The 25,989-nt window shown below is 38.2% G+C and overlaps 1 protein-coding gene across 3 annotated transcripts in view; it reads left to right on the top strand.

The window, feature by feature from the left end:
• HEATR5B (HEAT repeat containing 5B) overlaps positions 1-25,989 on the top strand; it is a 105,758-nt gene that overhangs the window by 58,382 nt on the left and 21,387 nt on the right. For all 3 annotated transcript variants that reach the window (XM_045979445.1, XM_045979443.1, XM_045979444.1), the window contains exons 23-28: positions 1,501-1,740; positions 2,255-2,506; positions 8,695-8,876; positions 11,457-11,525; positions 18,179-18,358; positions 24,855-25,092. In XM_045979445.1, the coding sequence (XP_045835401.1) occupies positions 1,501-1,740; positions 2,255-2,506; positions 8,695-8,876; positions 11,457-11,525; positions 18,179-18,358; positions 24,855-25,092 (1,161 nt within the window). The remainder of the gene's footprint in view (positions 1-1,500; positions 1,741-2,254; positions 2,507-8,694; positions 8,877-11,456; positions 11,526-18,178; positions 18,359-24,854; positions 25,093-25,989) is intronic.

The following is a 25,989-nucleotide window of genomic DNA, read 5'->3' as shown; positions in this document are numbered from 1 at the left end:
TTAAGATTAAGAAAATCTTAAGCAGACTCCATGCCCACCACAGAGCCCAATATGGCCCTGAATCTCCTGACCCTGAGATCACATCAAGAGTGGGGTGCTTAACTGACTGAGCCACCCAGGCACCCTCAGTGTTTTCTTAATTCAGTGGTTTGTTGTATAGCTATGAAAATTCATGTCGTAGAAGTGTAATTCCTGATATGGAACGTACTATCAGCTGCTAAGTAAAAAATAGGCCTCTGTGTCTAATTTTTTACTAATGTTCTCTTTCCTTGGAACTGAACCTTTTGACTTTTCCTATTATCTGAGTTCCTCTCACTGTGGCTATTTTCTGCAAACTTCCCCTTATTTTGTCTTTGGAGTGACTCAACTAAAAGAGCCACTTTCCATCTACACACCTTTGTCTCACTCTTCAAGTTTCAAAGGGCTTCCATCTTTGGAGCCTCAGTATTCCTTCTTTTTTTTTTTTTTTTTTAATATTTTATTTATTTGACAGAGAGAAATCACAATTAGGGAGAGAGGCAGGCAGAGAGAGAGGAGGAAGCAGACTCCCCGCGGAGCAGAGAGCCCGATGTGGGGCTCGATCCCAGGACCCTGGGATCATGACCTGAGCCGAAGACAGAGGCTTTAACCCACTCAGCCACCCAGGCACTCCCTTCAGTATTCCTTCTTAAGGTTGCCAGTTGTACAACTTACACTGTTTCTAAGAAGGAAAAGATTTTCAGATAAAGCAGGACATTTAACGACTATTTTATAACAGTATGACTTTTTTAATTGAAGTGTAATTGACATACAGTGTTTTATTAGTGTCAGCTATACAACATAGTGATTCCACTGTTCTGTACTTGATGCAGTGCTCACCGTGACAGGTGTAGTCACCATTTGTCGCCATATGTTACAGTACTACTGACTGTATTCCCCACGCTGTACTTTTCAACCCTGTGACGTACAGCTTGAGATTTGTGCCTCTTAATCCCTTCCACCTATTTTATCCATCTCCCCACTCAGTATGACTTTTTGATCGAATATTTCTTAGAAAGTATTTTCCCAGTTTTTAAATGATCTTTTAGGATACAATCCATTTATAACTTGTGTTCCAGCTTTATAGATTTTTAGAAACCTAAACTATAAGACTGAATAAATTTCAATTTGTTCTTCCAACAAATATAGCAATAATTATTTTTTAGTCCATTAAATTAAATCTACTTAGAAATATGTCTCTTTTCCACACTTAATTTTTTTTGGAATGAAATATATATTTATGAGCATTCCCTGGAGATTTGTTTAAAATACTGCAGAATAATCAGTCTTAAGGATCCGAGTTTTACCCATATTGTCAGATTAAATTCTAAACCTAAGGATATATAAACTGGAGAACAGAAATTCTATGTATAGATAGCTTGTTTTGTTGTAATCGTGAATTTACACGTAAGTCTTGGTCTTTATTACCTATAGTACACAACAAAACCCTATACAAATTCATTTGTAAAATTTGCTTTTCAGATGTCAATCCTTTTGCACCTGGAGTCAGTTCTCGAAGTGATATCCACTGCCGGCACCAAGGTGTTAATATAACAGAAACTGGTCTTGAGGGACTTCTTTTTGGAATGCTAGACCGGGAGACAGACAGAAAATTATGTTCTGATATTCATGATACTTTGGGGCATATGCTTTCATCACTGGCTGTAGAAAAACTTTCGCATTGGCTAATGCTTTGTAAAGATGTCCTGGCAGCTTCTAGTGGTATGTATTTAATATATAAAATATGTTCTTAAAATAATGACTGTTTTACCTCTGGTATGTATCTGTATCTGTACCTGTACATGTATGTATCTGTATATGTAAACATCAATATATACATATATATATACATATTTGAGCTTACATTAAAAAATGCTAATAAATTTTAATCTATAAATCCCTGTATAAATGTTGAAGGTTAAATTACATTACAGACTAATGAGCTTTCTTTGATTTGGGGGAAATAACTAAATTCAAACTAAATTTTCGTGTATAAAAACCCAGGTTACTCTGTATTCAATGTAGTATGTAAAACTAGTGAAATATGTAAAAACACTTTTATGTTATCCTTTCTTTGCTTTCTGATTGACGTAAAAAAGACCTGCCAGTTCTGCTGTTTCCAAAGGAGTGAGAATTTAGTCCTTTTTTATTAGAAATCTTGTAACATTAATGCAAGTTCTAAAGTATCATTTTGCTGTACGTGAGGTTGTCATAATGTGCCTTGTTTGTGTTATAGATATGAGCACTGCCACTCCCTTGAGTAGTGGAAAAGATGAGGAATCTGAGAAGAAAGACGAGATGGATGATGATACCATGTTCACCACACTAGGTGAAGAGGATAAATCAAAGCCCTTCGTGGCACCTCGCTGGGCCACTCGGGTGTTCGCTGCAGACTGCCTGTGCCGAATCATCAATTTGTGTGAGAATGCGGACCAGGCCCACTTTGACCTTGCCATGGCACGTTCTGCTAAACTACGAAACCCTACAAGTAAATTTAAAATCAGTACTTTTTTCCCCAGAGTATTTTTCTAGGTTTGTAATATAGGTTTGCTGCTATGCAACTTGGTTTAGACTGTGCCTTTCATTTCTTACAAGTTTCTTTTACCTTTTTTTTCTGTCGCCTAAGCATACTACCTATCTTCTGACCTATATTTAGAAGATAAGTTGTAGAAAATGGTCCAAAGGTATACGCCTTCATAAGGTAGATGTATCTTAATCATGTGCCCTAAAGATAACAATGGCAGTAACTTACACATCCTTTGTACTTTGCCCTAGTTTAGCATTTAAGTATAAAAGAGATGGCAAAACGTTAAGGTACATAAGTAAAGGTTATGTAGCCCAGCCATGGAGAATATCAGAACTCATGCATGCCATCATTTAATTCAACTCAAACTCTCAGGTTTCAGAAATGCTGCTAGGTATTTTTGAAAAGGTGAAAACTGTTACTGAAACTCGACACTGTTTTTCATCTTTTGTAAGCTTTTTATATCCCGTAATTCTCTGGATCAGATGTTACAGGGAGTTTACAAAGAGATCGTCAGATCCAATATCCTCATTGTACAGATGAGGAGACCCAGAGAAGCCGAGAGCGGTGCAAGAGTAATAGACTCTCTGTCTTGTACTTTGTGGTCTCTTCATCACCCTGTCATTTTTTTTTAACGTATGTAAAAACAAGGTGTGCATACTAATAGTATTGAAGTCTATACATTATAACTCCTTTTAGTTTCCTTGATTACTAAATGCCTTTTAGTTTACTGGAACTCAAAGTTGGATTAAAGAACAAACAAAAAGTAAAACAGTGGTACTCCACGTATAAAATGTGAGTCCGAATGTACGGTTGTCAGCAAAGCACAATATATCACGAACACAGTGTCCTTATTCATGCCATTATTTATCAGATATTTACCAAACCCTATTCTTTGCTACACATTGGGGATGCAAAGAAGAAAAAAAACATAGCCCATATCCTTGAAGAATTTCTAGTCTAGAAGACAGAAAGACTTTCTCTCAAACAATTATATGTCCAAATACTATTATGACAGAGTGTTTTAGAGACATAAACAAGTAGTATGCATTTTCTGAAGAACGAGGGGAGATCTCACAGAAAAGATGATTTTGAAACTGATTTTAAAGGCAGACAAGAGATTTTCCAGGTAGAAGAAGCTGGTGGTATTCGTTTTCTATTGCTGCTCTAACAAATGAAGACAAATTCACTGGCTTAAAACAACATGCATTTTTTATGTTATTGTTTTTATAGGTCAGAAAATCCAACATGAGTCTCACTGGACTAAAAATCAAGATATCAGCAGGGCCGCATTCCTTTCTAGAGGCTTTCCAGGAGTCTTTTCTTCTTGGCTTCTTTGGCTGCCTGCGTTCCTTGGTGGTGGCCCCCTCTCTCTGTCTCTTGGAGGTGGCTCCCTCAAAGCCAACACTGACTAGTCTCAGTGATCCTTCTGTAGCTGTCACACGGCTGTGACCACAGCCAGGAGCGGTACTCTGCTTTTCAGGCCCCTGTGATTAGATTGGGCCCACTGTTAAATTTGGGATAATCTCCATTTCAGAGCCCATCACCTTAATCACAACTACAAACCCCCTTTTGCTATCTAAGTTAACATATTCACAGATTGTAGGGATTAGGGTATAGACACATTTGAGCACCAGTGTTCTGCCTACCACAGTGGTTTATTACAAGCAAGGAAAGTAAGATAATTTGTTTGCTTGCTTTAGATTTTATTTATTTGTTTATTTTAGAGAGAAAGATAGTGTGTGTGTGCATGCACACCAGCATGAATGGGGGAAGGGAGAGAGTGAGAGGGAGGGAGAATCTCAGGCAGACTCCATGCTGAAGATGTGGGCCCACCCCGGGGCTTGATCTTATGACCCTGAGATCATGACCTGAGCTGAAATCAAGAGTTTTACTAATTAAAATTAACCAACTGAGGCGCCCAGGCGCCCAAAAAGTAAGGAGAGTTTGTAAAGACATGGAAGTATAAGTGTGCATGTGGCTTTTAGGGAGTAGTGCAGATCTTTAGGTTGGCTTTCCTTTCTTTGTATTTAAACTTTTTCTCTCCTTATTTGTATCCTGCCTACATGAGAAGAGATCCTCACAAGTTTTCCCTTTGTATCACTGATAATGTTTTTTGTTTTTTTTGTTTTTTTTTTAATTTTTTTATTTGTTTATTTACAGCATAACAGTGTTCATTGTTTTTGCACCACACCCAGTGCTCCATGCAGTACGTGCCCTCCCTATTACCCACCACCTGGTTCCTCAACCTCCCACCCCCCACCCCTTCAAAACCCTCAGGTTGTTTTTCAGAGTCCACAGTCCCTCATGGTTCATCTCCCCTTCCAGTTTCCCTCAACTCCCTCTCCTCTCCATCTCCCCATGTCCTCCATGTTCTTTGTTATGTTCCACAAATAAGTGAGACCATATGATACTTGACTCTCTCTGCTTGACTTATTTCGCTCAGCATAATCTCTTGCAGTCCCGTCCATGTTGCTACAAAAGTTGGGTATTCATCCTTTTTTTTTTTTTTTAAGATTTTATTTATTTGACAGATAGAGATCACAAGTAGGGAGAGAGGCAGGCCGAGAGAGAGAGAGGAGGAAGCAGGCTCCCTGCCAAGCAGAGAGCCCGATGTGGGGCTCGATCCCAGGACCCTGGGATCATGACCTGAGCCGAAGGCAGAGGCTTTAACCCACTGAGCCACCCAGGTGCCCCGGTATTCATCCTTTCTGATGGAGGCATAATACTCCATTGTGTATATGTACCACATCTTCCTCCTTTGTATCACTGATAATGTTTTACTGTTTTCTGCCCCATAGTGGATCTTAAGTCTTCTTTTGTTTTTTGTTTTTTTTTTTTTTTTAAAGATTCATTTATTTGACAAGTAGGCAGAGAGAGAGAGAGAGGAGGAAGCAGGCTCCCAGCCAAGCAGAGAGCCCGATGCGGGGCTCGATCCCAGGACCCCGGGATCATGACCTGAGCTGAAGGCAGAGGCTTTAACCCGCTGAGCCACCCAGGCGCCCCAAGTCTTCTTTTGTTTTTAGTTTTCCTTTAATTTTTGTCCTTTTTCTACTTTCATTACATCATATCCTTTATTTTTTTAAGATTTTATTTATTTATTTGACAGAGAGAGAGATCACAAGTAGGAAGAGAGGCAGGCAGAGGGAGAGGGGGAAGCAGGCTCCCCGCTGAGCAGAAAGCCCGATGTGGGGCTCAATCCCATGACCCTGAGAGCATGACCCTGAGAGCATGACCTGAGCCAAAGGCAGAAGCTTAACCCACTGAGCCACCCAGGTGCCCCACATCATATCCTTTTGACTCCTTCTGATTTTCTGTTCTTATTCCATAGCAACCATGATTTTTTGCATTCTGTTGAAATGCCAGGTGATTTTCTATATTTTATTCTGATTTTTATAGAAAATTATTTTTGAGATTAGCTCTTTCTGAATCTTCAGAATCTTTATTTTGCCTGTGTGTGTTTTCTTCATAGGCTTATTTGTTTATATATCCTTGAAAGAGGAGAGCACTCTCCATACTTGAAATTTGCTCAAAGTGTGTGTGTGGGGGGTGTGGATTGCCCATATTCTTGGTCTTTGTTTACATCACATTGATAGCTGGATAGTAAGCTGATAGAACAGCTTTCCAACCTAGATTCCAGTATCTGACATGCTTTGTTCTGCTGGGCTGAAACAGGATCCTTTCTAGTTCCCATTGCCTGCTGTTCTGGACAGTCATGTCAGCACGTATTCTTCAAAGTTATAGACCAAATAAATGTGCTATCCAGGCTCTTCCTGTATCATCCTTACCTCCCTTTGTATCCACTGAACTTTAGTTGTATGGAACTATTGCTCCCAGAATGTAATAAACCTCTAACAGCCCCCCAGTTCTCTCCCCATTTTAGAGTTTCTGCCTCATGCCCCTTCCTACTCCCCTGCTTTAGGAGTTCATCTCCTTGAACTTGGAAAAAAGATATCTTGACTTTAGAAAAGTCAGAGATTGGGATTTGTGTAGAGAAGCAAAATGCTTTCAGTAATAATTGCCTAGTTTTTGGTTGGTAGATTGGTATCTTTCTAGACCTTTTTAATTAGGAGTAGTGGGTCTTTTTATTTACTTTTGGGTTGGCATAATATGAATAAGCTCATATTAGTCCAGTTCCATCTGCCTTGGAAATTTCCTCCCAACTTCTGGCTGTTCATTATGCCTAATTTTTTTTTTTTTAAGATTTTATTTATTGGGCTCCTGGGTGGCTCAGTCTTTAAGCATCTGTCTTTGGCTTGGGTCATGATCCCAGGATCCTGGGATTGAGGCCCACATCAGGCTTCCTGTTTGGCAGAAAGCCTGCTTCTTCCTCTCCTACTCCCCCTGCTTGTGTTCCCTCTCTCCCTGTGTCTCTCTGTCAAATAAATAAATAAATAAAATCTTTTTTTTTTTTTTTTTTTTTTTTTTTAAAGATTTTATGTGGGCCTCAGTCCCAGGACCCTGGGATCATGACCTGAGCTGAAGGCAGATGCTTAACAACTGAGCCACCCAGGAACCCCCATTATACCTAATTTTTATTGATGATGTGTTTTTGCCTCCCTTAGATGAGGAAGTATTGGGATCTTCCAGCCAAAGTTTTAACTCTCTCCTTTGTTCTTCTTCTCCAAACCAGTAGATAATTCTTTTTTAACTTTTAAGATTCTAAAATTGGAATTTTAGGTAAGCACATGAAAAAATTAGAAGATACTTGTCTTATAACCTTCACAATAGCAACAGCCACAAAAACCTGTTTAAATAGGAACTGTTTGGGAATCCAGCTGAGCCACAGATTGCCACTGCTTCAAAAAGACTTTAGGAGTCTTGCAGCCTCCTCAAGAATTTGAGAGTACTTGAGCTTGATAAATTTTTTAGATAACTTCAATTGCTAGGACTTTAAGGTCACCAGTATTTTCTTCTTCAGTATCTGATCACTAATAATCTTATCCAGTATATTTTTCATCTCAGGTATTTTATTTTTTTATTTCTACGAGTCTTATTTGTGACTTTATTTCTACAAGTCTTATTTATGACTCCCCCTGTCTTTTACTTCTCTCTTAAATATGCTAAGGTTTTTGTTTTCTATCTTGAATACAGGCAATGTATTTATGATAATTCTTCTAGGCTCCCTGTCTGCTAATTTCATCACCTTTTCATTTCTGGATCTGTTTCTGTTCACTAAGGTTTGTTTTTTTTTTTTTCCTTGGTTGCAAGGTGTATTTTCCTACTTCTTTGCATCCCTGATAGTTTTTATTACATACCAGATTTGCAAATTTTATAGTAGTAGTGCTGGATTTTGTTTTATTCCTTTAAATAGTGTTGGACTTCGTTCTGGGATGTAGTTATATTACTTGGTATCTTTTGAATCCTTTTGAGACTTGCTTTTAAGTTTTGTTTTGGCAGATCTGGAGTAGCCTTTACTCTAAAAGGAGGATGACTTCCCTTTTCTACATCTTATCTGTATAAAAGTCTTTTCTAGTAGAGGTTAGGAAACTACTTCCTATAGTCCAAATCGAAACCATAGCCTGTTTTTTAAAATAAACTTTTATTGGAACACAGCATATGCATTTAAATACATGTGATCTATGACTATGCTCATTCTACAAAAGAAGAGTTGAGTAGCTATGATAGAAATTATGTGGCTGGCAAAACCAAAAGTATTTACCATCTAGTTCTTTATAGGAACAATCCGCCAACCCTATTCTAAAAGAATTACAAACTCCTTTTTGGAAATCCAGTGATGTCATCTGTATTACTATTGTGTAAGGTTTACCAATATTCTTGAGAAATTATGATACATGAGGTTTATTGGAAGTGTATATTTGTTATTTTAAAACAAGTGGAATTGTGGAACACAAGTGCTTTTTAAAAAATATTTATTTATTGATTGATTGATTTGAGAGAGAGAGAGAGAGAGGGAGAGTATACAAGCAGGGGTAGCAGCAGGCAGAGGGAGAGAGAGAAGGCCGATGTGGGGCTCGATCCCAGGACCCTGAGATCATGACCTGAAGTGGAAGGCAGATGCTTAACCGACTCAGCCACCCAAGCATCCCAAACATAAGTGCTTTTTAAAAGAAGTTTATTTCATTTCATATTTTTGTGTTGTAATACCTATTTTTGGAGTTTTCCTTTTTGCCTTCTATTTCTATTTTTAGATGACCTGTTGGTACTTCATCTCTCTGACCTGATTCGCATGGCATTCATGGCTGCAACGGATCATAGTAACCAGCTGCGGATGGCTGGTCTCCAAGCACTTGAGGACATTATCAAGAAGTTTGCATCTGTGCCTGAGCCAGAATTTCCAGGCCATGTGATTCTGGAGCAATATCAAGCTAACGTGAGATACTCTGTTTTGTTTTTTTATTTTCAGAGATACTCTGTTTATTTAAAACTTAAAATTGTTCCTTTACATGATCATTAAGGGAGTGAAGATTCCCTGGAGAAATGTATTTGGAACTTCAGCTGCATATCTTTATTCCCATAGTCTGTTACATAGTTGAATCCCACAGTTGAAGAAACAGTGGTATAAAACTTGTCACTATTTTCGAGTTCTGATAGTGTATTGGTGATAAAACTAGAATAGAATCGCAGCCTAGCTTTTCAGTCTCGTGTTCAGATGTTTAGCCATGCCATTTAAAAGATAAAAGGACATTCAAAGAGTGTTGTGGATTTGCTGACATTACTTTTATATATTAAGACTTGATAAGCATTTTTAAAAATACAAAGGACAGCTTTGTAATGCTGAAGGATAACTTCTAAAAACAACAGTTAAAAATATTACTGAAAGAATTACTTACTTTCAAAAAATATTTTATTTTATTCTGAACAGAGATGCTTGTTTCCCCTGAAATTTATAACTTTATTTGTGTTCTTGAACTGAGGCACAATAGATTTAATCCTCATAATGATGGGTTATGTGAAGACAAACTTAAGTTAGCAAGGAAAGAAGATATATATATATGTGTGTGTGTATATATATATTTTCTATATATATTATACATATATAACATATATGTATAATTGTGTATATGTATAATATATATTATATGTAAATATTATATACATTTTAATAGAAATATCATACATATATTTATATATATATATATATATTTTTTTTTTACTGTAGTTATACCAGAACCTTAGCTTCAGATACACAACACCTCATCTAAAAGCTATACTCAAGCATACACAAAATTAAAAAGGGTGAATCGTGTATGCTCCATTGTTTTTCCATCATAAGTATAGGTGAGGAAGTTATGGCTTCTAGCCCAGCTGCCTATGGAACACCCATATACAATTATTTACTCCTAAATACCCAACCTGTAAGAATGAAGGTTTGTTGTTTTGTTTTGTTTTGACTTTTTATTTAGGAATAGTTCTTTACTTCAGAAAAATTGAAAGAATAAAAATTGAAAGAATAATTAAATCTGTAGCTTTACCCTTGAATATTATAGTCTATATTTCCAAAGGAAAAGGACAATGTCTCATATAACCACAGAACAGTTATCAACTTCAGGAAATTCAGCATTGATGTATTACTTCTATATAGTCTGTCATATTCCAGTTTTATCAGTCATCCCAGCGATCTCTTTTATAGTATATTCTCTTCTTCAGTACAGGGTCCAGTACCAGCTATGTGATTAGTTGATGACTATACCACCAATACTGCAGTTAGCCGTCATGTGTTTTCAGTCATGGAGAGGAACACTTGATTCATTTCTAAACTGCTATTGATATATCTCAGTGACTGACTCTCTTGTGCAAAGAAAGAAGTCTCAGAGTAGGAGTTGACTATATCTAACTCCTTATTCAGTTCATTCATGTTAAATCTAATATATTTAAGAATCTGTGACTGGGTTGGCTTATTAAAACTAAAGCTCACATTCCTTCACTTAATACTATGACAGTGGTACATAAACCAATATTCCTTGAGCATCCTTTTTAAAAAAAAAATTTTTTTAAGATTTTACTTATTTGACACAGAGAGAGAGCGAGCATACAAGCAGGGGGTGTAGCCAGGAGAAAGAGAGGGAGAGCAGTCTACCTGCTGAGCAGGAAGCCTGATGTGGCTCTCAGTCCCAGGACCCTGGGATCATGACCTGAGCTGAAGGCTGACGCTTAAGCAACTGAGCCACCTAGGCACCTCAAGCATCCTTCTTTTAAAGTTTTTTTTTTTTTTTAATTTAAAAAAAATTTTTTTAATTTAATTTTATTTTTTCAGTGTTCCAAGATTCATTGTTTATGCACCACACCCAATGCTCCATGCAATATCTGCCCTCCTTAATACCCACCACTAGGCCCTCCCAATGCCCCATCCTCCTCCCCTCCAAAACCCTCAGTTTTTTTGGTCAGAGTCCGCAGTCTCTAATGGTTTGTCTCCCCCTCTGATTTCCCTTAACTCACTTCTCCTTTTCCTTCACCCAATGTCCTCTGTTTTTTTGTGTTTTTTTGAGGTGAAATGGTCTCTGAGATCTTTCAGTGACTATGTGAATTTTTAGTAATAGTTATTAAAGGAATCAATCCAGTTATATGAGATTCACTCATGAGGTAAATACTGTTAGAAATATATTCAGGAAAATATAGACAAAATTTTAAAAAAAGGATAGCAGTTTTCTGTTATGTCTAGGAATATGTGACTTTGTCAGAAAATCCTGTTTACTATTAAACAAAAACAAAAGAAAAAGATTAATTTCCTGTTTTGGTATAGCATTCATATAGATTTGATAATGATTATAACCTCCTGGGAAGCAAAAGAAAAATGGTATGTTTGAGTTTATTGTAACTGAAAAGATAAGGGATATGTGATAAAAAGGAAAATAAAAAGATGTGTTTTGTGTGTTTTCATCTCCAGAGACACAAGAGGCTTTATATTTACTACTTATCTTTAAAAATAAAATGCTCATATTCATTTTCTTAGGTGGGAGCTGCTCTAAGACCAGCCTTTTCACAAGATACCCCATCAGACATAATAGCAAAAGCTTGCCAGGTAAGAAGAAAAATAGGGTTTTCTATAGTTACCTTTTTTTTTTTTTTAATTTTTTATTTTATTTATTGGACAGAGAGAGAGATCACAAGTAGGCAGAGAGGTAGGAAGAGAGAGGAGGAAGCAGGCTCCCTGCGGAGCAGAGAGCCCGACGCGGGGCTCGATCCCAGGACCCTGAGATCATGACCTGAGCCGAAGGCAGCGGCTTAATCCACTGAGCCACCCAGGCGCCCCTATAGTTACCTTCTTTAAATTAAAAGATACCTTAGAATTTCACTCCCAAGAAAGAGAGAAAAGGTTAACATTTATTTTTATCTTGGAAATACAACAATGACAGTTCCTTCTTCTATTCTGTATCAAATGATGACGTAGTAACTGTTAATAGCTTCCCTTGTTTTTGTCATAGCTGAGGAAATGACTTTGGGATACATAGGTCTTTCATCAGCCAGAAGTAAATAATGGTATAAAAACCATAAGAGGGACTAAAAATAAAAATATAATTATAAAATAATTAAAGAATGCATATTAATGATGGTTGGGTAATAAAGGATTTTTTTTATCACAGTTTGTGAAAATTTATAAGTTTCTGGAGAATTTCACAATATGGAAATTTCATTGCAAAATTAATCCCAGAGGATTATTCTCACATTATTATATTTGAAAAACTCACAAAATTTCCTACATTTTTGATAAGTTCCTCTTTTTCATGCCTCATTCTGAAAATGGATTCATGCAGTAAGCTCTCATCTTTCAGGAAATCGGATTCCTTATCCGCTTTCCTAAGGATAGAAGAGAAGCAACTCTCTACTTCACAGTTTTCTGGAGTACGGGGCTGTGGTCCATCATTATTGCTTAGAATCCATAATTAGCTACGTGTGGCCTCTAGACAGAATGTTCTGCTATTTGCAATGATAAGTGGGAAGTTCTTACTTTGTTCTCTCTCTGGCTGAATGGGTTTGCCTCTTCCTGCCATTGTTAAGGTTTTTCTTTTCTTTTTTTTTTTTTTCTTTTTAATAGAGGGTGGTGGGGTAGGGGCATTGGGAGAGGGAGAGAATCTTGAGCAGGTTCCACACTCAGCAAGGACCTAACACAGGGCTCAATCTCACAACCCTGAGATCATGAGCTGAGCCGAGATCATGAGCTGAGCCAAGATCAAGAGTCAGGTGCTTAACTGACTGAGCCACTTGGGTGCCCCCTGTTATTAAGATTTATTTTTCTGAAGTCTACTGTCTTAATGATGTCCTTCAGAGAAATCAACTCCTCTTACAAACAGCAGACCAGAAAGAAAAGGGGGTCTTATTTAAGAAAGAAGTCTGTGGATCATGATACAAATCTCAGAGTTAGAGCAGACCATTTGTATGAGATACTGATGCACAATCAGAAATCATAGTCCTGTATAAATAAATGTCTTGTGATGATATTTCAGAGCATAGTATTTAAGCAGAAAAAACTTACAAAGCTGTTCATAGAAAAGCAAAAGCTATCCAGATTTCATCTGGTGGATGAGTAGTATGAAAAATTCCTGTTACTGAATTTGCCTTCAACTTTTTTTTTTTAAGATTTTTTATTTATTTATTTGACAGAGAGAGAGAGATCACAAGTAGAGAGGCAGGCAGAGAGAGAGAGGGAAGCAGGCCCCTGCCGAGCAGAGAGCCCGACGCGGGACTCGATCGCAGGACCCTGAGATCACGACCCGAGCCGAAGGCAGCGGCCCAACCCACTGAGCCACCCAGGCGCCCCTGCCTTCAACTTCTTATTCTTTATGTAGCTCTAGCTTTTTTTTTTTTTTTTTAATAAGAAATTTCTTCTTTTCTGCTGGAAGGCTTAAGTTTTTTTACCTCCTGTCCTGTTTCTGGAGGAAACCTAGTTTTGAAACAGATGGAACAGTAGGTTGCAAGTTCCTTTTTCTTAAAGGAAAATGAGGAGTTGGCTTTGGACAGATCATGAAACATTGCATCCCACCTTATTTACTAGAATAGATGTCGTTTTTAACCTGAAACTGAATCAGGGTAATTTTTAGATATTATACGAAGACTCTGAAGTGCAACACAATTGGAGACAGGAATCAGTGGTTTAATAAAAGAAAAATTCTTGAAATCAGCATAGGAATCATAACCATAATATATATTTTAAATATCGTATTTCAGGTTAAATTGGTTAAGCGTACATTCACGTAACACTCTTGATGCAAGTCCAGGTCTTTTCTCTAAGTATGACTTTGCTGATTCAGTGCTGCTTTATCTTTTTTCATAAACCAAATTTATAATGCAGAACCTGTAGTTTCTAGGTTCATGATCTTTATCTTTTTCAAGATTTTATTTTCAAGTAATCTCCACATCCATCATGGGGCTTGAGCTCACAAGCCCAAAACTAAGAGTTGCATGCTCTATACTGACTGAGCCAGCCAGGCGCCCCAAGTTTCAGGTTCTTTAAAGTGAGAACTTGTGATTGTGGAAGCAAGCTCGCACCGCCAGACCACACCTTTCTCCTCAACATTCCTCCTTTGGCTCCAGCGTCACTGCCCTTGCCTGGTTTTCCTTTTGCTCTTCTGGCATTTTCTTTTCAATTTCTTTCATTGTTGATTCTTATTCTGCTTGTCTCTTGTAACTATCTTCCTTGTGTTCTGGTCTTACACCTTTTTTTTTTTTTTTTTTTTAATACCCCAGTCCTTGAACAAATTTACCTGGTCCTTGAAGAAATTTACCTGGTAACATTGCTTTAGTTATTATGTGTTTGTGGAGAGTTCCCAGGTCTCCCTAGTCATTGTTTTTGAAAATTTTAATTCTAGTTTAGCTATATTAGTTTTGGGTGTACAGTATAGTGATTCAGCAATTCTATGCATTACTCATTGTTCATCACAATAAGTGTGCTCTTCATCCCCTTCACCTAGCTCCCCTCCCCTTTGGTAACCAGCAGTTCTCTATAGTTCAGAATCTGTTTCTTCATTTGTTTCTTTCTTAACGTTTGTTCAGTTTTGCTATTTAAATTTTACATGTGAGTGAAAGTATATGGTATTTGTCTTAGTCTCTGACTGGCTAATTTCACTTAGCATTACACTCTCTAGCTTTATCCATGTCATTGCAAATGGCAAGATTTCGTTCCTTTTCATGGCCGAGTAATATTCCATTTGCATATGTGTATACACACACATATACATATGCACACATATATATACCACATCTTTACCCATTTATCTATCAATGGACACTTAGGTTGCCTCCATAATTTGGGTATTTTAAAAAAAAGAAAGTAAAAATAGAACTATCCTATGATCTAGTAATCACACAACTAGGTATTTACCCAAAGTATACAAAAACACAAAATCAAAGGGATGCAAATATTCTGAAAATGTCTATGCTACGTAGAGTAATCTACATGTTTAATACAATTCCTATCAAAATACAATCAACTTTTTTCAAAGAAATGGAACAAATAATCCTAAAATTTATATGGACACCAGAAAAGACCCTGAATAGCCACAGGAATATTGAAAAAGAAAAGCAAAGTTTACAGCTACACAATTCCAGACTTCAAGCTCTATGACAAAGCTGTATCATCAAGACAGTATGGTACTGGCACAAAAACAGAAATATAGATCAATGGAACAGAATACAGAGCCCAGAAATAGATTCTCAACTCTATGGTCAACTAATCTTTGACAAAGCAGGAATCTTTGACAAAGCTGTCCAATGGAAGAATGACAGTCTCTTCAACAAATGGTGTTGGGAAAATTGGACAGCCACATATGGAAAAATGAAACTGGACCATTTCCTTACACCACACACGAAAATAGACTCCAGATGGATTAAAGACCTCAATGTGAGACAGGAATCCATCAAAATCCTTGAGGAGAACACAGGCAGCAACCTCTTTGACCTCAGCTGCAGCAACTTCTTAGAAACATTGCTGAAGGCAAGAGAAACAAGGGCAAAAATGAACTATTAGGATTTCATCAAGATCAAAAGCTTTTGCACAGCAAAGGAAACAGTCAACAAAACCAAAAGACAACTGACAGAAGGGGAGAAGATACTTGCAAATGACATATTAGATAAAGGGCTAGTATCTAAAATCTATAAAGAACTTACCAAACATGGACACCTGGGTGGCTCAGTGGGTTAAGTTTCTGCCTTTGGCTCAGGTTATGATCTCGGGGTCCTAGAATCAAGGCCTACATTGGGCTCTCTGCTCAGCTAGGAGCCCACTTCCCTCTCTCTCTGTCTACCTCTCTGCCTACTTGTGATCTCTCTCTGTCAAATAAACAAAAATATTAAAAAAAAAAAAAGACCTTATCAAACTCAACACCCAAGGAACAAATAATCCAATCAAGAAATGGGCAGAGGACTTGAACAGACATTTCTGCAAAGCAGACATCCAGATGGCCAACAGACACATGAAAAAGTGCTCAGCATCACTCAGCATCAGGGAAGTACAAATCAAAAACCACAATGAGATACCACCTCACACCGGTCAGAATGGCTAAAATTAACCAGTCAGGAAACAACAGGTGTTGGTGAAGATGCAGAGAAAGGGGAACCCTCCTACACTGCTGGTGGAATGCAAGCTGGTGCAACCACTCTGGAAAACAGTATGGAGGTTCCTCAAAAAGGTGAAAATAGAGCTACTCTATGACCCAGCAATCACAATACTGGATATTTACCCTAAAGATACAATTGTAGTGATCCGAAGGGGCACGTGCACCCGAATGTTTATAGCAGCAATGTCCACAATACCCAAACTATGGAAAGAATCTAGATGTCTACCAACAGATGAATGGATAAAGAAGATGTGGTATATATTTACAATGGGATACTATGCAGCCATCAAAAGGAACGAAGCCTTGCCGTTTGCAATGACATGGATGGAACTAGAGGGTATTATGCTAAGTGAAATAAGTCAATCAGAGAAAGATAATAATCATATGATCTCTCTGATATGAGGAACTAGAGAGGCGGGGCAGGAGTTCGTGGTGGGAAGAGAGGGAAAAAATGAAACAAGCTGAGACTGGGGAGGGAGATAAACCATAAGAGATTCTTAATCTCAGGACACAAACTGAGGGCTGCCAGGGGTAGGGAGGGAGGGATAGAGTGGCTGGGTTATGGACATTGGGGAGGGTATGTGCTATGGCAAGTGCTATGAATTGTGTAAAACTAATGATTCACAAACCTGTACCCCTGAAGCAAATAATACATTATATGTTAAAAAAAAAAAAAAAAAGACCTGAAGAAAAAAATGAAAAAAGCAAAACAAAACAAACAAAGGGATGTGTGCAACCCGGGTTTATTGCAGCATTATTTACAACAGCCATCTTTGATTCCTCACAATTTTTCAAGTCTCTGGCTCCTCCCCTAAAAATATTTAATTGGTTTCCAAATACTGAGATTTCTGCCTCTAAGTCTCTTTCCGGTGAATCTCCCTTTTCATCCCATTCCCAGCTTGATCTCTATCATCTCTGTCCCATAATATTGTAATAGTCACTTAACTAAACACATTACCTACCATCTAAACATGTTTTTTTCTGGCATAAATACTGGAACAATCTTCCTAAAGTACAACTTTTTTAAAGATTTTATATATTTATTTATTTATTTAGAGATGTTGGAAGGACAGAGGGAAAAGGAGAGAGAAAGTCCCAAGCAGACTCTGTGCTGAGCTCAGAGCCTGACATGGGGCTTGATCCCATGACTGCAAGATCATGACCTAAGCCGAAGTCAAACCAAGAGTTGGACACTTAACTAACTGAGCCACCCAGGTACCCCAGGCACAATTCCAATTGTAATCTCCCTGTTCAGAAGTCTTGGAACTGATTGCCCATAGAACAAAGTCTGAATTCAGTTTACATGAAATTTAAATTGTACCATAATCCCAGTTAACTTTGGTAATTTCGTATCTTTTCCCATGTAACTCCTCTGTATTTATGCACACAGAACTTCCTTATACTTCCTGATAATCTAAGTATTCCTATTTCTTCTGCCAGAAGTAATCTCTCCCTTCCCTGTTTTTGAATTGTAGTATTGCAGTCCTAAAATGTTCAATCTGTGTTTTCTTTCTTGAGGACAGGGACTAGATTTTCCCCCTTTATTTATTTTTTAACCTCTTCCATAGCACCCAGAATAATACTGTGCCTTTGGTAAGCAGAAATGTTGAAGAATTATTCACAACTGAGGTGATTCAGGAAGAAATTTATTTTCTATTAAAATTTTTGTCAGATTAGACTATGGAAATACGTTAAGTAAATACTGTTAGTTTTCCATGTAAGTTATAATAAATTCCATCCTTGTTGTTGATTTGTTATTCAAAAATAAAGTTGGGGTGCCTGGCTGGCTCAGTGGGTTAAAGCCTCTACCTTCAGCTGAGGTCATGGTCTCAGGGTCCTGGGATCGAGCCCCGCATCGGGCTCTCTGCTCAGCAGGGAGCCTGCTTCTCCCTCTTTCTCTGCCTGCCTCTCTGCCGACTTGTGATCTCTGCCTGTCAAATAAATAAATAAAGTCTAAAAAATAAATAAAGTTGAAGCATAGCATTTGGGGTTTTTTTTGTTTGTTTTCTTTATTGGTATTTTGTTTCTTCCCCCAAGGGGGGATAAATCATATTTACTTCATACTCTTATTGTTATATATTAATTTTTTTATAGAGAATTTAAAATGTCTTTCTTTGGCTAGGTGTGTAGTACATGGATTGGAAGTGGAGTTGTCAGTGATCTCAACGACCTCCGTCGAGTGCACAATCTACTTGTCTCTTCTCTGGACAAAGTGCAGGCTGGAAAAGGATCTTCGAGCCAGCTGTACCGAGAGAGTGCCACAACCATGGAAAAACTGGCTGTTCTCAAAGCATGGGCAGAGGTAACCACAGCCTATTGTTTTGTTGTTGTTGTTCTTTATTAACATTATGTGCCCCGGGTTACAGGTCTGTGAATCATCAGACAGCCTATTGTTTGTTTTTTTTTTAAAAGATTTTATTTATTTATTTGACAGACAGAAACCACAAGCAGGCAAAGGCAGACAGAGAGAGGACGAAGCAGGCTCCCTGCCAAACAGAGAGCCCGATACGGGGCTTGATCCCAGGACCCTGGGATCATGACCTGAGCCGAAGGCAGAGGCTTTAACCCACTTAACCCACTGAGCCACCCAGGTGCCCCCAGCCTATTGTTTTTGAACAATTTCTCCATCCATGAGAAAATGTTCCCCTAATCCTGTAGGTGAAAAAATTTTGATTTTTTGCTTTTTAAAGTGACCTTTGCTTTTTGGAAATCTGTTATTTGCTCCATCTCACTAAGATATGTATATTTATGTCTCAAAGAACTCTTTTCAAACCTTTGAAAGTTATGTTTGATTATTTTTTTAAAAGATTTTATTTATTTATTTGTCAGATAAAGAGAACAAGCACATGAGGAGGGGAACAGCAGGCAGGGGGGAAGCAGGCTCCCCGCTGAGGAAGGAACCTGATGCAGGACTCTATTCCAGAACCCTGGAATCATTATCTGAGCTGAAGGCAGACGCTTAACCAACTGAGACAACGAGGTGTCCCGAAAGTCATGTGTTTTAATTAATTTTTTCAAAATTTCTATATTGAGAAAGGGCTCCCCTAACTAGTTATGTGGAAATTAGCCAGCACAGGGTCTGATGATCATAACATCGGTTGTCAGTCATCTCGTTCTTTGCTGACTTGCATTAATATGCTTGACTCACCTACTGGGAAGACTGGTGTGGTTTAGTATAAAAAGCCTTAAATGATGATTCAGAGGCCGTAAGCAAGTTCTCTCTCTTTATATATTTACCGTCTTCTTGACTTTGGTCAAATGATCTCTCAGAGCCTCAGATTTTTGGTTTTTGTTTTGTTTTTTGTTTTGGTTTTTTTTTTCCATTATAATCTGAAAATGATATCTTTTTTTTTAAGATTATTTATTTATTTATTTATTTATTTGATACAGAGAGAGAGATCACAAGTAGGCAGAGAGGCAGGCAGAGAGGGGGGGAAGCAGGCTCCCTGCTGAGCAGAGAGCCTGATGCGGGGCTCGATCCCAGGACCCCGGGATCGTGACCTGAGCCAAAGGCAGAGGCTTAACCCACTGAGCCACCCAGGCGCCCCAAAATAATATCTTCTTATAAGGCAATGTTTATCAAAGGACATTGTGGCTGGCACTGAATGGAAGATAGATTATTGCTTTTAAAAAATAGATCAGGGCGCCTGGGTGGCTCAGTTGGTTAAGGAACTGCCTTCAGCTTGGGTTATGATCCTGGAGTCTCAGGATCAAGTCCTGCATCGGGCTCCCAGCTCCACAGGGAGTCTGCTGCTCCCCCTGATCTTCTCCCTCTCATGCTGTCTCCCACTGTTTCTCTCTCTCAAATAAATAAATACAAATTTTTTTAAAAATGAAATAAAATAAAATAAATAAAATATTAGATCAGAGCCTCACATAACTAAATTAATAATGCACATTTTTGTAGACACCTTTTTCTTTTTTTGGGTAATTTGTACTATAAAGATGTGCACCCATGCCTCAGCCTTGAAAGCCATCTCATAATTCTTTTACCTGTTGATCTTCCTTTCCTTCATCATGCTCTTCGGATGCCCAGCATATTCTAGATTTCTCTCCTGAAGACCTCTCTTTGCTTATATATATATATTTTTTTTAAAGATTTTATTTATTTATTTGGCAGAGAGAGATCACAAGTAGGCAGAAAGGCAGGCAGAGAGAGTGAGAGGAAAGCAGGCTCACTGCCGAGCAGAGAGCCCAATGCGGGACTCGATCCCAGGACCCTGAGATCATGACCTGAGCCGAAGGCAGCGGCTTAAACCACTGAGCCACCCAGGCGCCCCTGCTTATACTTTTTCACTCAGAAAGCTGAGGATATCCATTTTCCATCTCCTCAGATTGTTACCTTGAAATCCTTGGATTTACATGAGTTGGGAACTGTCCTCTCACCTGTTAGTTAATGCTAGTTAAACATGAGTGTGAAGGGGAGACTTTCTAGCTCAGTGCTATCAGTCATGCCCACTTCTGTATCTTCATCCTCTCCCTCTATGTGCTCACTCTTCTTGCTTGCCTTCCTCCCTACCTAAATGTATCCTCTTCACTGCTTTCCCTCTCTCCTCTCATGTCTCAGTTCACTGATGGAGTTTCAGTATCTTCACTACCTCAACTCTTGGTCACCTGCTTCTCAGTCCCCCACAATGTGGGGTCATTCTCACTGATGCTGGCTGGCTGGGTCTGAGGACCCAGAGGGGGTCCTGCCGGACCAGCCAACAGGGTCCTTGGGTTCAAGCAGGATCAAAGTCAAAAGCAAGCCAAAAGGAAGAGAGCAGAGCTTATTGAAGATATAGAGACAGCAGATACAGACGGAGCATCTGGGAGACTTGAAAAAGAAAGGAGTGTGAGTCTCATCTTCGCTTGGGGCCTGGGATTTTTATTTAGGATGGTGGTCTGGTGTATGTGCCCTCTCAGGCATCCAGTAACTAGTCAGACAAGGAGTGCTCAGGTGTCCTGCATAAGTCCCTTATGCGCTGGAACTAGGGGTCTTGGTGGCAAGGTGTCTGGAGTCAGTGGTCTTGGAAAACTTACCTGATGGCCCCACCCCGTCATTCCTTAAGTGTTGTCTGTTGTGCTGAAAGACTCCGAAGAAGTCATTAAGTGCTTGACCTTTACAAGGAGGATATACAGCATGCATAAGGGTGGGGGTGTAGATCTCAGCAAGAAGAGAAGCAGGAAAAGGACCCAAAAAACCAGTTTTTCATGAGGTCCCTTTGGTTTCCCTGTGTCATCACCATTCCATTGGAATCACTCTTACTAAAGTTACAAATGAGAGAATTATCTATGTCACTGTGCACTCATCAGTCTCCGTGTTTCTTGGCCTCTCTGCAGCATTTAATATTGTCTCCTCTAGAAGCTCTTTGTTTTCCTTGACTTTTGTGACACTCCCCTCTTGCTTCTCCTCTTTCCTTTTCATTGTTCGTTCTCAACATCGCTTGCTGGCCTCTCTTTGCCTGACCACTCTTTCAGTGTTGGTATTTTTCTTGTCCCTTTCCCCTCTCTTCGTACTTTATGGGCAGCTTTATCCATACCCATAACCTATTGCTTTAACTTATATATTAAAGATTATAATTCTGCTTTTCCACCCAGACCTAAATTCCAATCCCATAATTTTAGCTGTTTACTAGACATCTCCCCTTGGATGACCCATAAGTACCACACACCCAACACGTCTTAAAAAAATACTGTGCTTTCTCTTACTTCTTTTATCCTCTTTATCCCAACTACTGTTTCTACCTTCTATCTTCAGGCCAGAGCCTAGTATCAATATTAACTGCTTCTTCTTCAGTCCTCTTCGTGTTATATCTAGTAGGTATCTAATTCCTATGTATTTGACTTTGTTAATACTATCTTTGAAGATAATGTAATTTTGTTCTGATAATAAAAATACCAATTCACTGCACATATTCAGAATATAGAGAGGTTTTTTAAAAAACCTGTAATCTTATCCCCTCTGTAATCTTCTTATCTTCCAGAGATAACTATTAATATTTTGGTGTATATCATTATGCATATGTGCACACGTAAGTCTTTATATGCCTTAAAATGTGTGTATCTATCTGTATCTTTTTAAAAATATAAAAATGGAATTTTATTCAACATAGCAACTATTTTTTAAATTTAGCAATGGATTGCATATACCTTTTGCATATCTATAAAAAAAAAATACTTCCTCTCTTCTGCCCCTGCCTTTAGTTTGTGTCCTCATCATCTGTTACCTGGTCTGTGCAGTTGCGTCCTAATTTTTTTCTACTGTTAGTCTTCCCTGCCTCCACTGGCAGCTGTTCCTGTACAGATTCTCAGCATAATCATTCTAAAATGCAAATTTTGGGCAAAGAATGTGAATCAACGATTCACAGAGAGGAAACAAAGCTACACATAAACATATGGGGAGGGCGAAGAAATATAAAAACATTTCCCAGCTAAATTAACATCATTTTTAGATGATAGTAAAATTTTTCTAAAGAGTGAGATATATCAAAACACTTACTAAAACCAGTTTATCCTAAGGAATATTAAGGACATACACAAAGACTCTGCTATGGTGGTGTTTACTGCAATGTTTATTTTTCTCAGAAAAAAATGGAAATAAATGTATGTCTTGATCCTAAGAGATGATGGAATTAAGTGAATAGCAAATTTGGTTAAAAGTTATTCACAGTGGGGGCACCTGGATGGCTCAGTGGATTAAAGCCTCTGCCTTCGGCTCAGGTCATGATCTCAGGGTCCTGGGATTGGGCCTTGAATCCAGCTCCCTGCTTGGCGGGGAGCCTGCTTCCCCACCTCCCTCTGTCTGCGTCTCTGTCTACTTGTGATCTTTGTCTGTCAAATAAATAATTAAAAATCTTAAAAAAAAAAAAAGTTATTCACAGGAATGCCTCTGTGGTACAGTTGGTTGGGCATCCAACTCTTGGTTTCAGCTCAAGTCATGATCTGAGGGTCATGAGATTGAGCCCAGCGTTGGGCTTCACACTCAGAGGGGAGTCTGCTTGGGACTCTCTCTTCCTCTCCCTCTGCCCTTCCCTACTGCATGCCCTCTTTCTCTCTCTGTCTTTCTCTCTCTCTCAAATAAATAAATCTTTAAACATATTTTTAATTAAAAAAAAAGCTATTCACAACACAGTATTATTTTTTTTAAAGAATTTATTTATTTATTTGACAGACAGAGATCACAAGTAGGCAGAGAGGCAGGCAGAGAAAGAGAAGGGGAAGCAGGCTCCCTGCTGAGCAGAGAGCCAGATGCGGGGCTGGATCCCAGGACCCTGAGATCATAACCCGAGCTGAAGGCAGAGGCTTAACCCACTGAGCCACCCAGGCACCCCAACACAGTATTATTTAAAAGACTATGTATATACAACATGTTTAGAATGCTAATGGTATTTTCTTCAACTTATTTACACTTCTGATTTTTCTATTTTTCTTGTGTAGTATGCATTAAGAGAGATAAGCCAAACATTATTTAAAAAGAAGTCTAAAAAATATATTCTCCTGTAATTGCTAGTAGCAATATAAATTATAGAACCCTTTTAGAAAGGTTTTGGCGGTGTCTATTCAGAGCCATAAAAATATCTGTAGTCACTGATGCAATAATTCTATTCCTGGGACTTTATCCTAGGGAAAAATATCTAAAATACAGGAAGGAAATGTTTATAAAAAGCTTTACTGGGAACATTATAATGTGAAGAATTGTATACCTTTGTCTTTGAAAGTTATATCTTGTTCAGATTCCCAAGGCTGAATCAAGAAACAGAAGTAAATATAAAATTTCAATGTAGGGATATTGTTAGATGTATTATGACTTATTCCCTACATTCATTAAGAGTAATGATTATGAAGATGCACATTCCATGGGAAAAACATTATGATATTTTAATAGATAAAATTAAATACAAAATTCTTTGTACAACAAAAGTACAATTTACAAAGATAAAATATAGTAACCTGGAAATTGGGATTTTGAGTAATTTTTAAAACTCATTTTCAAAACTTTTTATGGTATAATTTTAAAATAAAATTAAAAGTTCAGGAAAAAATACATAATATTTGACCTATAAATCCTGCAGTGACCTCTTCCCTTCCCCATTGCCTATAGAGTAAAACCTTCACCTACTTCTGCCTCATATTCTGTGCTCAGTCTATGCTAGTTGCCAAAGCCTAATTATAGGTACAAAAACAAAAATCAAACATAACTGCAACAAAGAAAAATCTTTAAAATTATGTTTTAGTAAGTTGCATTTATATATTTTTTTGGTCTACTAAGTGGAGAGAAAGGATACAGATAATATATATGTGACTAGTAAATTATATGCGTGGTTCAACTCTATTATAAAGGCCAGATTGCTAAGTATCAATTAAGAGGCTAGAAGGATATTTATGGAAATCCTTTCTCTGGCCCTTCTCCCATCCCCCTCCAGACTTTTTCTTTGAATGTGCTGTCTGATTGTGTCTAATAAGTCTGTGAAAGTAGAGGCAGTAAACAGGAAGTTATACCCTAGGACAAAAAAAGAAAAAAGACACACATAAAAGGGGGCTTTGTGAAGTATAACAAGAGAAGCCAGAAACATCTCAGTGAACTCTACTAAAGGAATATTTGTGAGAGGAATAGTCAGCAGTCAGATTGATTAAAAAAAGATTGTCTCCAAAGTAGGTGGAATTATTCTTCGGAGGTTGTCAGGAAACCATGAAGTTATAGACTTTCCAGGGTCTAAACTCAATTACTTTTAAAAAACTCAATTGTATAGCAACTTAGATTAAGTCATTTCTTAACATTATGCCTTGTTATTTTCTCCTCCTGAACATCTTACTAGGTGTATGTGGTTGCTATGAATATTAAGAAGGAAGCAGAGTCAAAGCCAAAAAGAGCAATGAAAAGCACTGACGACGATGATGATGATTATGGTACCATAGATGAACTACCACCAGATAGTTTAATAACACTCGTGCAGCCCGAACTGCCAACACTCAGTCGCTTGTGGTTGGCAGCATTAAAAGACTATGCACTTTTGACTCTGCCAGCTGAATTTGCTAGTCAGCTCCCCCCCGATGGTAAGTACTACATTCAGAGTTTTGCCTTTATGGAGTATAGAGTAGTAATTAAACAAAACATAGTTGGTGGAAGCTAGCAACAATAATAAATAATAATATTATAGTGTAATTTACCCATCTTAAATTTATAAAGAGAGTAAAACCCCTTCAATTTAATTATTTAATTATTAATAATGTAATAATCTAATTTAAGATGTGGCAATGACATTTTAAATTTCTGTAGACTTAAACGTGGCACTCTGTCACTTAGAGCATGTTGTCATTAAGCTCATTTGTTAACCCAAGCAAAAAGTTCTCACTGTCACAGTAATAACTGTATGAGCTAGAGTACTCTAAATAACCATGCGTAACAAGTCATTATGTGTAACTATGATGAAGTTGATTGCTGGGCTGGTCAATGTATACAAGGACGGATGGGGGAGTCCTCAGTTTGGTAGTGAAAATAGGAGTTAAGGAAGAAAGGCAGAGGACAGAGTTCCCTGGCTGGGGCAGGAAGAGAAGGTGACCAGGGTTTTCGGGAGTTTCTGGCAATCAGTGAAGAGGAAGCCTGTGACCACCGGGTAGAGAAAGGTGGAGGATCCCCAACAGCATCTGCAGTTGCGGAGCAAAGGCTGGAAACCCTAGCACTGGTGAGGAAGGCACAGACCCTCCAGTTCTGCAGCTGCAGGGAAGACTCACTTTCCGTGGCTTTGTAATAAAGAGAATCTCTTTGGCCAGATTGCCTTTAGTATGTACTGTGGTCTGAATTTTGTGTCCCCTCCAAATTCACGGGTTGAAATCTAATCTCCATTGTGATTAGTATCAGGAAGCAGGGCCTTTGGGAAGTGCTTAGGTCAGGAGGTGAAGCCCTCTGCAATGGGATTCGTACCCTTAGAGGAAAGACCCCACCCACTGTGT

Source organism: Meles meles, chromosome 15, assembly GCF_922984935.1.
Source record: "Meles meles chromosome 15, mMelMel3.1 paternal haplotype, whole genome shotgun sequence".
In the NCBI taxonomy this organism is placed as follows: Eukaryota; Metazoa; Chordata; class Mammalia; order Carnivora; family Mustelidae; genus Meles; species Meles meles.
This window is presented reverse-complemented; position numbering and strand designations above follow the sequence as displayed.